This window comes from Neovison vison, chromosome 13, assembly GCF_020171115.1.
Source record: "Neovison vison isolate M4711 chromosome 13, ASM_NN_V1, whole genome shotgun sequence".
NCBI lineage: Eukaryota > Metazoa > Chordata > Mammalia > Carnivora > Mustelidae > Neogale > Neogale vison.
The window spans coordinates 84,599,810-84,612,556 of record NC_058103.1 but is presented as its reverse complement, the minus strand read 5'-3'; the positions used below and the strand labels follow the sequence as shown (position 1 = coordinate 84,612,556).

Below are 12,747 nucleotides of genomic sequence, written 5' to 3'. Positions count from 1 at the left end.
GATAACTGAAAATATGCTTTAGGTATATAAGCAATAGATTTATTATTTTCTATGGAAATGCTACTTTTATCAAGATACCAAAAATTATCCCCTGATATGTTCTCTCTCCAAGATTTGTACCCACCACTTTCCATCTTTCTTTGACCAGGATTCCAACACTGAGAATATCCGGTTGCTCTCCTCCTCCACTCATTGCAATTCACTGATATGATAAAACGGCTATACAGGCATCCAGCTCCCAAGGATGGTTTCCATTTAACCTAAAACAAAGCAAAACAAAAAAACAGCAGCAGCATATCAGGGCTCATTAAATAACAAACATTCCAGGGCCAAGTAGCACTACTAATTCTATACATTAATTAGGTTACTTTGTTGGAAAGGGGGTAAAAACCCCACAAAACTCAGTTTCAAAATCTGTTTAGTGCATAAAAAAAAAAGTACTTATCTTTCCATTACAGATGCCCATGAAATTGCTAGACACTACAAAGACATTATGATACAACACAGATATAATATCAAGCACTAAGATTGCTAGACTGTAGAGCAAGCATGGTGTCAATGGCAATTGACCAAGACAGATCATGTCTTTACTAAAACATATTGCTAAAGAAAAGGACATGGTACCTAACTTACTTACAACAGCTTATCTAGTTTAATAGGTTGCAACTTAGAGCTTAACATCATCCAGAGCTAATAAAATTTTAATATTGTACATAATGCATTCAAAGTGCACAGAAAATAAACACGAGCCACAGAAAAGGGCACTTGATCAATTCCAATACAATGATACTTTAAGAAAAAGAAAAAGAGTAATATGTATAGCATACCTATAGAAAATGAAAATACAGCAGAAAAAGCTGGTCTAAAGGAGATGAAAACTGTAACTTTACGTTACAGACAAACTAAAGAAACGTTTTCTAAAAAGCTTTAAAACAACATAAATCGTAATTAGAAAAGCCCTTAAATGAGAAAGCTAGATAACAGGAAGGCTTAAAAAGAATCTGAGCTAACTCAGAAAAGGACCAGAAATGAAGACTCAACTAGAAGAGACATAAGAGAAGACACCATATAAATTAGGGAGAAAAAAAGAAATGAAATGAAAAAAAAAAAAAGATATTTAAAAATAAAAGTGATAAAAGACAAAGTAAATACAAAATAGATATTCTAGGAGCCCCCAGCCCCAAAAAAAACCCATGCAATGAAACAGAATAAATGCTAGTCACTATAATTCAAAAAATTTCTGTAAATTAAAAAAAAGGCTAAATCTATTTTTTAAAAAAGGCTAAATCTTCATATTGAAATGGTGGTATATCACATACCTGGGAAAACAACTCAGAAGATCAACATCAACACACAGTCTCCTAAAACTACTGGATTTTAAAGGGGAAAAAATTTCATTGGCATCTGCACAGATAGTCCAAATTATTTAGAAGAGAAAGAAAAAGACATTGGCACTGACCAACAAGAGACACGGGCATAAACAGTTTACACCAGCAGACAATGAAATTATATACTTAAATACTCAAAGAAATAAAATGCAAGCCAAGGATGTTCCATACAGCCAAACTAACTTTCACGGCTAAAGAAAACAAATGGTTATGCAACACAGAACTCAAAGAACACTGTTCCCAGGAAATGCCCCCTGGGAACCATGTAACAAGTATCAGACAATCAAGAAATTATGATAGAAGATCTGGCATGAGGAATGGCCTGAAAAGGCCTAAAAGCAATGATAACCCAGTAGCAATGAATAACCCCTGCCTTCAGACTGTGTACTTTAAACATCAATTTCTCATTTAAAGAAATCATGTTCCATCAAGGAAATAAAAATCAAAACCACAATGAGACACCACCTTACACAAGTGAGAATGGCAAAAATCAACAAGATAGTAAACAACAAGCATTGGTGAGGGTGTACAGAAAGGGGAACCTTATTACATTCTTGGTGGGAATGCAAGCTGGTACAGCCACTCTAGGAAACAGTATGGAGTTTCCCCAAACCGTTAAAAATAGAGCTACCCTACAGCCCAGGAATTGCACTACTAGGTGTTTACCCCAAAGATACAGATGTAATGAAATGAAGGGGCACATGCACTCCAGTGTTCATAGCAGCAATGTCCACAATAACCAAACTGTGGAAGGAGCTGAGATATCCCTGGACAGATGAAAGGATAAAGAAGATGTGGTTCATGTATACAATGGACTATTACTCAGCCATCAAGATGAATACCCACCATTTGCATCGACATGGATGGAACTGGAAGGGATTATGCTGAGTGAAATAAGTTAAGCAAAGAAAGAAAATTATCATATGGTTTCACCCATATGTGGAACATAAGGAATAGTGCAGAGGGCCACAGGGTAAGGGAGGAAAAAATGAATGGGAAGAAATCAGAGAAGGAGACAAATGATGAAACTCTGGACTCTGGGAAACAAACTGAGGGTTACAGAAGGGAGAGGGTTGAGGGGATGGGGTAACCAGGTGATGGGTATTAAGGAGGGCACGTGTTGGTGATAAGCACTGGGTGTTATATGCAACTAATGAATTGTTGAACACTACATCAGAAACTAATGATGTGTTACATTTTGGCTAACTGAACAGAATAAAAAATAATTTTAAAATTAAAAAATAAAAAAAAATTTTAAAAAGAAATAAAAGAAATCAGGCTCCTTGGAGAAATGGCTTATTCCAGGTCTAGCATAGGAAACTGTATAAAATGAACTTGGGACATTTATCAAATCAGAAAGCAAAACATTAAAATTCTACTACAGGGGCGCCTGGGTGGCTCAGTGGGTTGAGCCGCTGCCTTCAGCTCAGGTCATGATCCCAGGGTCCTGGGATCGAGCCCCGCATCGGTCTCTCTGCTCAGCCGGGAGCCTGCTTCCTTCTCTCTCTCTCTCTGCCTGCCTCTCTGCCTGCTTGTGATCTCTCTCTGTCAAATAAATAAATAAAATCTTTAAAAAAAAAAAAAATTCTACTACAGGCAAGTAAAAGGAAATCAGAAACAGAAGGGATTCTTATTTGCCAAATTTCTCATTTGAGTATATATAAGAATGCTCAAATAATGGTCACTAAGAATAGTGACAGCAATGATTGGAAAATATAAAAAATATTAACACCTTTGAGTTCATAACAACATTCAAAAAAGAAAAAAGAAAATTACTCCTTGGTCAACCTTTGAAGTTGCTAGGGTATAACTCACTATTCTGAACATTGATGAAGAAATAAAGAATCATGGATTTATCACGCCTTTCTGGTAAGAACAGTATCTTGTGGAAACGAAGGAGATGAATTTTTTTCCTCAGAGAATAATCATAGATAATAGATGTTAAAAGAACTGATAGAATCAGAAAATCACTATTTCCAAGGGTGCTTGGGTGGCTCAGTCAGTTAAGTGACCAAGTCCTGATTTCCACCCAGGTCATTATCTCCAGGTGTGAGATCCAAATCCAAGTGTGAGTGTGGAGCCTACTTAAGATCCTCTCTCCCTCTGCCCCTTCCTACCATCCCCCTCCCTAAAAATCCCAAAAAACCTCACCCATGATAGCAGATTATCCTGCGTAGCTTGAAGAGAACACACTGTATTTGCTGAGTGAAAAATATTCTCTTTGAACAGAGAATTGCTCTTTGAAATATTGCTTTGAATATTGCTAGGCATATACATAAAATGTGGTATATACATACAATGGAATATTAATTCCTTAAAAAGGAAGGAAATTCTGTCATGCTACAACATGAATGAACCCTGAGAACATTATGCTGAGTGAAATAAGCCAGTTACTAAAGGGCAAATACGCTATGAATCCACCTATATGAAGTATTTAGAGTGGTTAAAAGAATGCAAACAAAAAGTAGAATGGCAGTTACTAAGGGCAGGAGGAGAGGGGTAAAAGGGGGAATGGTTGTTCAATGGGAACAGAATTTCAGTTCTGCAAGATTGAAAGAATTCTGGATGTCTGTTCTACAATGTGAATATACTTAACACTAGCTATCTGTACACTTAAAAATGATTAAGGTGGTAAATTTTATGTTATGTATTCTTTACTGTAGGAAAGAAGGAAGGGGAAGAAGGGGAAAGGGGGAGGGAAAAGGGGGGGAGCAAATAGGGGGAAAGGGGAAGTGGGGAAATGGGAAGGAAGGGAAAGAGAAAGGATGGTATGGGCCCATGGTGGGGAAACTGATAACATTCAGCATGATAATATACATTAAACTCTAATTCAAGAATAACACTTCAAGGAATCTATCCCAAAGGTATCATGACAAAAAAATGTGTAATGACTTTTTCACAAGGCTTATTACTATAACATTACTTAAAATCACAAGACTAGAAAAAAACTAACAGTCCATCAATAGGGGATTAGGTTAATATAAAATGGTTCATCTAAATAAGGAGTGCTAGCCCAGGAATAAGAGAGATACTGATAAAGTGATTTTTAAGAGAGATATTGATAAAGAATTTTTCAGGATATATTAAGTGAAAAAAAAGCAAGATGGAGTAAAATATTTACAGAATGCTACCTTTTGTATAAAAGGAAGGTAAACATCAAACTTAACTTATTTCCTCTTAAAAAAGAAAAAAAGATAAGTCAAAAAATGATGAAAATGATTCTCTATGGTAGAGGTCAGTGTTTTGTTGGTAAAGGGCCAGACAGTAAATATTCCAGTCTTTTCAAGCCATATAATCTATGTCATAGCTATTCAACTCTGCCATTACAACACAAAAGAAGCTATAGATGAAATGTAAACAAATGAATACGGCCATGACAAAACATTATTTACAAGAGCTAGGCAGCCAAATCTGGCCTGCATGCAAGCTGTTGTTTACCAATCTTTTCTCAAAAGAAAGGAGAAAACAGGATAGAAGGGGTAAGACTTCCGTGAATCTATTTTTTTTTTTAAGATTTTATTTATTTATTTGACAGAGATCACAAGTGGGCAAAGCGGGAAGTGGCATGGGGGAGGGAGCAGGCTCCCTGCTGAGCGGAGAGCCTGATGCAGGGCTTGATCCCAGGACCCTGAGACCATGAGCTGAACCTAAGGCAGAGGCTTAACCCGCTGAGCCACCCAGGCGCCCCTGTGAATCTGTTTTGGAATACATTTTTGATTTTAAAAACAAAATCACTGGGGCACCTGGGTGGCTCAGTCCATTAAGTGTCCAACTCTTAGTTTCATCTCAGGTTACAATCTCAGGGTGGTGAGATTGAGCCCCATGTCCGGCTCCATGCTGGTTATGAAGCCTGCTTGAGATTCTCTCTAACCTTCTCTTTGCCCCTCTCCCCACCCCCCACCCCCCATTCATACTCCACCCCCTACTATGGATACTCTCACTCCCTCTAAAAATAAATAAAACTTTATTTTTTTTTTTAAGATTTTGTTTATTTATTTGAGAGAGGAAGGGACAGTGAAAGGGAGAAGCAGACTCCCCCCTCCACCCGCCCCGGCGCAGGACTCAATCCCAGGATCCTTAGATTATGACCCAAGTCAAAGGCAGATGCCTAACTGACTAAGCCACCCAGAAGCCCCAATAAATAAATCTTTAAAAAACAAAGTAAGGGAGCGCCTGGGTGGCCTTGTCAGTTAAACTGCTGCCTTCAGCTCAGGTCATGATCCCAGGGTCCTGGGATGGAGCTGCACATCAGGCTCCTCACTGAGCCAGGCGCCTGCTTCTCCCCTACATGCCATTCCCCTTGCCTATGTTTGTTCTCTCCCTCTCTCTCCCTACCCCTCACTGCGTCAATAAATAAAAATATTTTTTAAAAATTAAGACAAAATCATTGTTTTACATAAGAAAAAAATATTCTTATACTCCAAATTCAAGGAAGGACAACAGCAGGCATCAGATCTGGCTTTAAACTGAGCCCAGTCTATCAATAATAGCTACAAATCAGTGACCACACTTTAGAAAGTCAACCAATCAGTAGTAACAGCAACACTCCATAACCACATTCATCGCATAACAAAGTTCAACCACTTACTTCCTAAACACTCCCACTTCAATCCCTGAACTAGAAGCCTCACAGCTCTCCCTTGCACAAAGAGAAATAAATTTAGTATTTGGTTCAGATATTAAGTGAGGGCCTCTTCCTTCAAAACAATTAAAAGATAAAATTAAATTTAAAAAGAAAAAAATATGCTAAAAATGGCGGGGGGACAATCTCTAAGTATTTAAAACAGACTGAAACAATACCCCGTTGCATTCCAAGTTTGCAGCATAACTACACAAAAAATAATACAAATGGCTTTGAAATACAGTATTTTGATTGTACATTCCTAGTGCAATATATCTAAGGGAATAAAATAACCGCAAAGAAATGTTAAACCTGTATTTAGTAGTGGGGCGCCTGGTGGCTCAGTCAGTTAAGTGACTGACTCTTAGTTTCAGCTCAGGTCATGATCTCATGAGTTGTGAGACTGAGCCCCCCATGAGGCTCTGCCCTCAGGTCTAAGTCTCGTTAAGATTCGCTCTTTGTGCTCCTTTTCCCCACTCACACACATGAAGCTCTCTCTCTAAAATAAATAAATCTTTTTAAAAACCTACAGTTAGTATTTATATGGTTAGGAATAATATCAATTACATTATTTTATAACTATTATAAGTATACTGCAGGACACAGCAAAAAAGTGATTACATTTTTTTTAGCGTAAAGAGATATAAAAGACAAAGATGTAAAAATTCTGAAATCCCACAATAAAGAAAATGTGAAAAAAAGTCATGATCTTTATTTAAATACATACTTCACAACTAACCACTGAGAAATCCTAGAAGCAACATGGGGCAGTGGAATTAAGCATCACTTAGTATTTAGATTAAGGTTACCAAGTACCATGTCCCTCAAAAAAAAAAAAAATTGGAAAGAAAAGAAAAAGAAAGCTCCTTGGACAAATGACCACTTCTAAAACTAGGCCAGGATATGGAACACCTGTGTGGCTCAGTGGGTTAAAGCCTCTGTCTTCAGCTCAGGTCATGGCGTCCTGGGAATGCCCCACGTAGGGCTCTCTGCTCAGTAGGGAGCCTGCTTCCTCCTCTCTCTCTGCCTGTCTCCCTGCCTACTTGTGATCTATGTCTGTCAAATAAATAAATAAAATCTTAAAAAAAAATAAAAACTAGGCCAGGATATATAAAAGATTCTCTTAACAAATGAGCCACCCAGGTACCCGTCTTCACAAAATTTAAATAAACCTTAAGTATCATAATTTGTTAAATGTCAAGGATACAATCCAAAATTACCAAGCATAAAAAAAAAAAAAAAACAGGAAAAAGTCCCAAATTACATGTGAAAGCAAAATCAATAGACGTAAATGCTAAAATGACACAGATTTAGGACCCATAAGACACTTTAAAATAGTTACAATAAAAATGCTCCAAGAAGGTGAACATCCTAGAAATGAACAGGAAGATATATAGTCTCATTTAAGAAAAAGAAGACATAAATAAATGGGAATCTTAGAAGTAAAAACACAGTAAGAAAAATTCTAAATGTCACTGGATGGAGTCAATGGAAGAATGGAAGTGTCTAAAGAATAAGTCAGTGGGTGGCTCAGTGGGTTAGGCCGCTGCCTTCGGCTCGGGTCGTGGTCTCAGGGTCCTGGGATCGAGTTCCGCATCGGGCTCTCTGCTCAGCGGGGAGCCTGCTTCCTCCTCTCTCTCTCTCTCTGCCTGCCTCTCTGCCTACTTGTGATCTCTCTCTGTCAACTAAATAAATAAAATCTTTAAAAAAAAAAAAAAAGAGTAAGTCAGTAAACCTGAAAACAGGAAGGATTTTTTTAAATGAACACAGACCCCAGGGACCCCAAGGACCAGTGACCTTATTTATTTCAGAGAGAGAGAGAGAGCGCAATGTGGGTGAGGGGCAGAGGAAGAAGGTGAGAGAGAGTCCACAAGCAGACTCCTCACCAAGTGCAGAGGTCAACATGAGGCTCGATCCCAGGACCCCAAGATCATGACCTGAGCCAAAACCAGGAGTCAGCTGCTCAACTAACTGAACTACCCAGGTGCCCCAGGTTGAGTGTCTTTAAGTATTAATTTCACTTGGTTGATGGGTTGCTCAGATTCAGGTCTCTGACACCAAATGGGTATCCTACAATTCAGTTCAATTCTGACACTAACTACTCAGAATCAGTGAAGACCCTACAGGTTAAGGTACTCAGTTCCACAAAACTGCACAAATCTCAGAGTATAGCCCCAAGTCCTAGGTGTCCCAAAGCCACACATGCTTTGCCTGGCTGGCTACAAATTTGCTAGAACTCCTCACAGAACTAATGAAAGTGTTATACCTATGATTACCATTTTCTTATAAAAGATACAAATCAACAGCCCAATAAAGAGGTATATTGGACAGGTGGGTAAGAGTTCCAACCACAGGACTTTCTGTCCTTGTGGAGTTCGGCTGTGCCACCCTCTCAGTCCACATGTTCACTAACCAGGAAGCTCCTTATGCCTTGTTGGTCAGGGTTTTTAATATCAAGATTCATTACATAGGCATGTGTGAATAAATCACTGACCATGTACAAGGATGTGGAGAAAGGGGAATCCTCTTACACTGTTAGTGGGAATGCAAACTGGTGCAGCCACTATGGAGAACCGCATGAAGGTTCCTCAAAAAGTTAAAAATAGAACTGCCATAGGACCCAGCAATTGCACTAGTAGGTATTTATCTAAAGGATACAAAAGTACTGATTTGAATGGGCACATGCACCCCAATATTTACAGCAGCACTATCAACAATAGCCAAAGTATGGCAAGAGCCCAAATGTCCATTGACTGTTGAATGGATAAAAAAGATGTGGTGTATATACACAATGGAAAATTACTCAGCCATCAAAAAGTATGAAATCATGCCATTTGCAACAACGTGGACAGAACTAGACTGTATTACCCTAAGCAAAATAAGTCAGTCAGAGAAAGACAAATACCATATGATTTCACTCGTGTGAAATTTAGGAAACAAACAGATGAACATAGGGGAAGAAAAGGAAAAATAAGATAAAAACAGAGGGAGGCAAACCATAAAAGACAACTACAGAGAACAAACCCAAGGGCTGCTAGAGGTAAGGTGAGTGGAGGGATCCGCTAAATAGATGATGGGCATTAAGGAGGGCACTTGTGATGGGCACAGAGTATTATATGTAAGTGATGAATCACTACATTCTACTGAAACTAATATTATACTATATGTTAACTAACTTGAATTTAAATAAAATCATGGAGGAAAAAACTATCTTATTTCATTAAAAAAAAAAAAAAGCACTGTCTATGTAACTGAAATCTTCAGTACCACTCTCTCTGAAGGTCAGAGGTTGAGAGGTAGGGCTGGAAGCTCCAACCCTATAAATCATTTGCTTGATCTTTCTAGTGACCAGTCCCCATCCTGAAATCTAGGAGCCAGAAGTTACCTCATCAGCATAACAGACATTCCCATCACTCAGGAAATGCAGGCCTCTGCCAGGAATTGGAGATAAATCAATAAATGTTAAGATTAGTAGACCATATATAGACCAAATACATTTTTTATTGTTCTAAGTACTGTTGAGACAGGAATGATGAAAAATCCAGTTATAATTAATGGATTTACCTATTTCTCCTTTCAGTTTGTTAATTTTTTATTTTATGTATTTTGGTGCTCTTTTTAAGATGTATACACATTTAAAATTAACAAATAAGCTTATTTATAATGATATTTCTTATAATAAAAACATACATGAAAATCACAAGTTATACAAAGAAATGGATGTATAATAAAAAAGCAATATAGGGGCGCCTGGGTGGCTCAGTGGGTTAAAGCCTCTGCCTTCGGCTCAGGTCATGATCCCAGGGTCCTGGGATCGAGCCCCGCATCGGGCTCTCTGCTCACCAGGGAGCCTGCTTCCTCCTCTCTCTGCCTGCCTCTCTGCCTGCTTGTAATCTCTGTCAAATAAATAAATAAAATCTTAAAAAAAGAAAAAGCAATATAGACAGGAAAAAAAATATTTAATGAAGAGATAAATAACAAATAAACAACTTTACTTCTTCTGAATTCCACTTTGTCATGCACACTGAATTGTAATTGAACAGTGGCTCTCTCTTCAGGAGGTCCTGTACTGGAAATTCTGGAAACTGGTAATTATATTTTGATAAGAGTTTAAAGTTAATCATGTGGGGCGCCTGGGTGGCTCAGTGGGTTAAGTCTCTGCCTTCGGCTCAGGTCATGATCCCAGGGTCCTGAGATCGAGCCCTGCATTGGGCTCTCTGCTCAGCAGGGAGCCTGCTTCCCCCACTCTCTCTCTCTCTACCTGCCTCTCTGCCTACTTGTGATCTCTGTCTGTCAAATAAATAAATAAAATCTTTAAAAAAAAATAAAGTTAATCATGTATTTCCCTGTAGTACTTAATCTTAATGCTGCCTTAATATGAAGTCACATTCAGTCTACTTTGAAGTGAAAATAGCTGTAAGTAAATCTATTCTGCTGGGCCACAAAAATGTCATCAACGTTTTCCTGATATATGTGAATGTGTCAGGATTAAACTATTTTTTAATCAAGTTTTTAATTTTAATTCCAGTTTAGTTAACATACAGCATTATATTATTTTCTACTGTACAATATAATGACTAAACAATTTTGTACATTACTCAGTGCTCATCATAATAAGTGTACCCTTTTTTAAACTTTATTTTTTTTTCAGTGTTCCAAGATTCATTGTTTATGCACCACACCCAGTGCTCCATGAAATATGTTTCCTCCTTAGGTGTACTCTTTTTTTTTTTTTTAAGATTTTATTTACTTATTAGAGAGGGAGAGTGTGAGTAGGGTAGGAGCAGAGGGAGAGAAATAAGCAGAATCTGCACTGAGCACGGACGCCCAAAGCGATGTTGATCCCACAACCCTGAGACCATCACCTGAGCCAAAATCAAACATGGATGCTTAACAGACTAAACCACCCAGGCACCCCAAAATATTTTAAACTGAACAAAAATTAAAATCCAACATATAAAAATCTGCAGGATGCAGCTAAGACAGTGACCAGATGGAAAAGTATACCACTGAAAACATTCAGAATGAAGGTTCTAAATGGGTGACTCAGTCGGTTAAGCATCTGCCTTCAGCTTGGGTCATGATCCCAGGATCCCGGGATCAAGTCCTGTGTCAGGCTCCCTGCTCAGCGGGAAGCCTGCTTCTCCCTCTCCCTCTGTCCCTCCCTGTTTGTTCTCTCTCTCTCGCTCTCTCTCAAATAAACAAAATCTTCAAAAATAAAACATTCAGAATGAAAAAAAGTCAAAAATTAATCATCTAAGCCTCTGCCTTACGAAGCTAAAAAAGAAAGAAACACCAAGCACAAGGCAAAAATATAAAAGTAGAAATTAAAGCTAGAAAAACAATAGAGAAAAGTCAATGAAATCTAAAGTCAGTTCTTCATAAATACCAATAAAATCCGTAAGCTTTAGAAAAACTGCCAGGACACCAGGGACACCTGACTTAGTCAGTTACAGGTCTGCCTTTGGTTCAGGTCACGATCCCGGGTTGTTAAGATCAAGTCCCGCACTGGGCTCCCTGCTTGGCGGGGAACCTGATTCTTCCTCTGCAGTGCTACTCTCCCTGCTTTGTGCTCTCTCTCTCTCACACACAAATAAGTAAAAATACTTTTTAAAATAAAGAAAGAAAAACTGCCAAATGAAGAGAGAAAACACAAATTATCAATATCAGGAATGAAACAGGAGTCACCACTCCACAGACATTAAAAGTATAATGAAGGAAATATGAAGAACACTATACACATAAACTGAACAACAGTGGAGCAACTCATCAAAAACCATAAACCCAACAATTCACCCAAGATAAAAGGAAGAGCCTGAAGAGTCCTATTAAAGGAACTGAATTCATAATTTAAAACCTTCCCAAATAAATAAATAAATAAAACCTTCCCAAAAAAGAATCTCTGGGCCCAGAGATTTTTCCTCCCCAATGACAAATTCTACCATATTCAAACATTTGTGGGGGATGGCACAGGGAGAAGGAGATAGAGAATCTTTAGTAGGTTCAGAGCAGCCTGGAGCCCAACTCAGGGCTCAATAAGCCTGAGACCATGACGTATGAAGAGCAGGACACTTAACTGATTGAGACACCCAGGCACTCATACCACATTCAAACATTTAAAAAAATAAATAAATAAAACAAATCCATACATCTCTTCCAGTAAAAGAAGGGAAGGAAACACTTCCCAAATCATTTATAAGGCCAGCATTACCCTGTTACCAAAACCCATCATAAAACTGGGGCAAAAAATGTAATTATTAGTGTGGAAGTTTTATAAAAATACATTATCAAAAAAATAAAAATACTCAAAGACAATACAAGAAAATAACAAAGCAATCTTTCTCATGAACACAGTTACAAAAATTCTTTAAAAAAACTATTAGCAAATTAAATCCAGCAATACATAAAAATAAGACACTCTAACCCCATGTGACTTATCCTGAAGGGAACAAAACTGATTCAAAATTTAAAAACCAATTAATATATCCATCTGATTAATAGTCTAAAAAAGAAATCACATAATCTATCGTGTGATGTGAGAAGCATGTGACAAAACTCAACAGTCATTCATGATATAAATTCTCAGTAAACTAGGAATAGTTTTTTTTTAGGATTTATTTATTTTAGAGAGAGAAAGAATGCATGTGTGGGGTGGGGGGGCTAGGAGGGTAGGGGAGGTAGGCAGAGGGAGAGAGAGAATCTCAAGCAGACTCCCTGCTGAGCAAGGAGCCAACTCAG

General features: G+C 38.0%; 1 protein-coding gene across 3 annotated transcripts in view; it reads right to left on the bottom strand.

Moving 5' to 3' along the window:
* TTBK2 (tau tubulin kinase 2) overlaps nt 1–12,747 on the bottom strand; it is a 162,862-nt gene that overhangs the window by 126,415 nt on the left and 23,700 nt on the right. For all 3 annotated transcript variants that reach the window (XM_044231585.1, XM_044231586.1, XM_044231584.1), the window contains one exon: nt 125–260. In XM_044231585.1, the coding sequence (XP_044087520.1) occupies nt 125–193 (69 nt within the window). In that variant the 5' untranslated portion in view covers nt 194–260. The remainder of the gene's footprint in view (nt 1–124; nt 261–12,747) is intronic.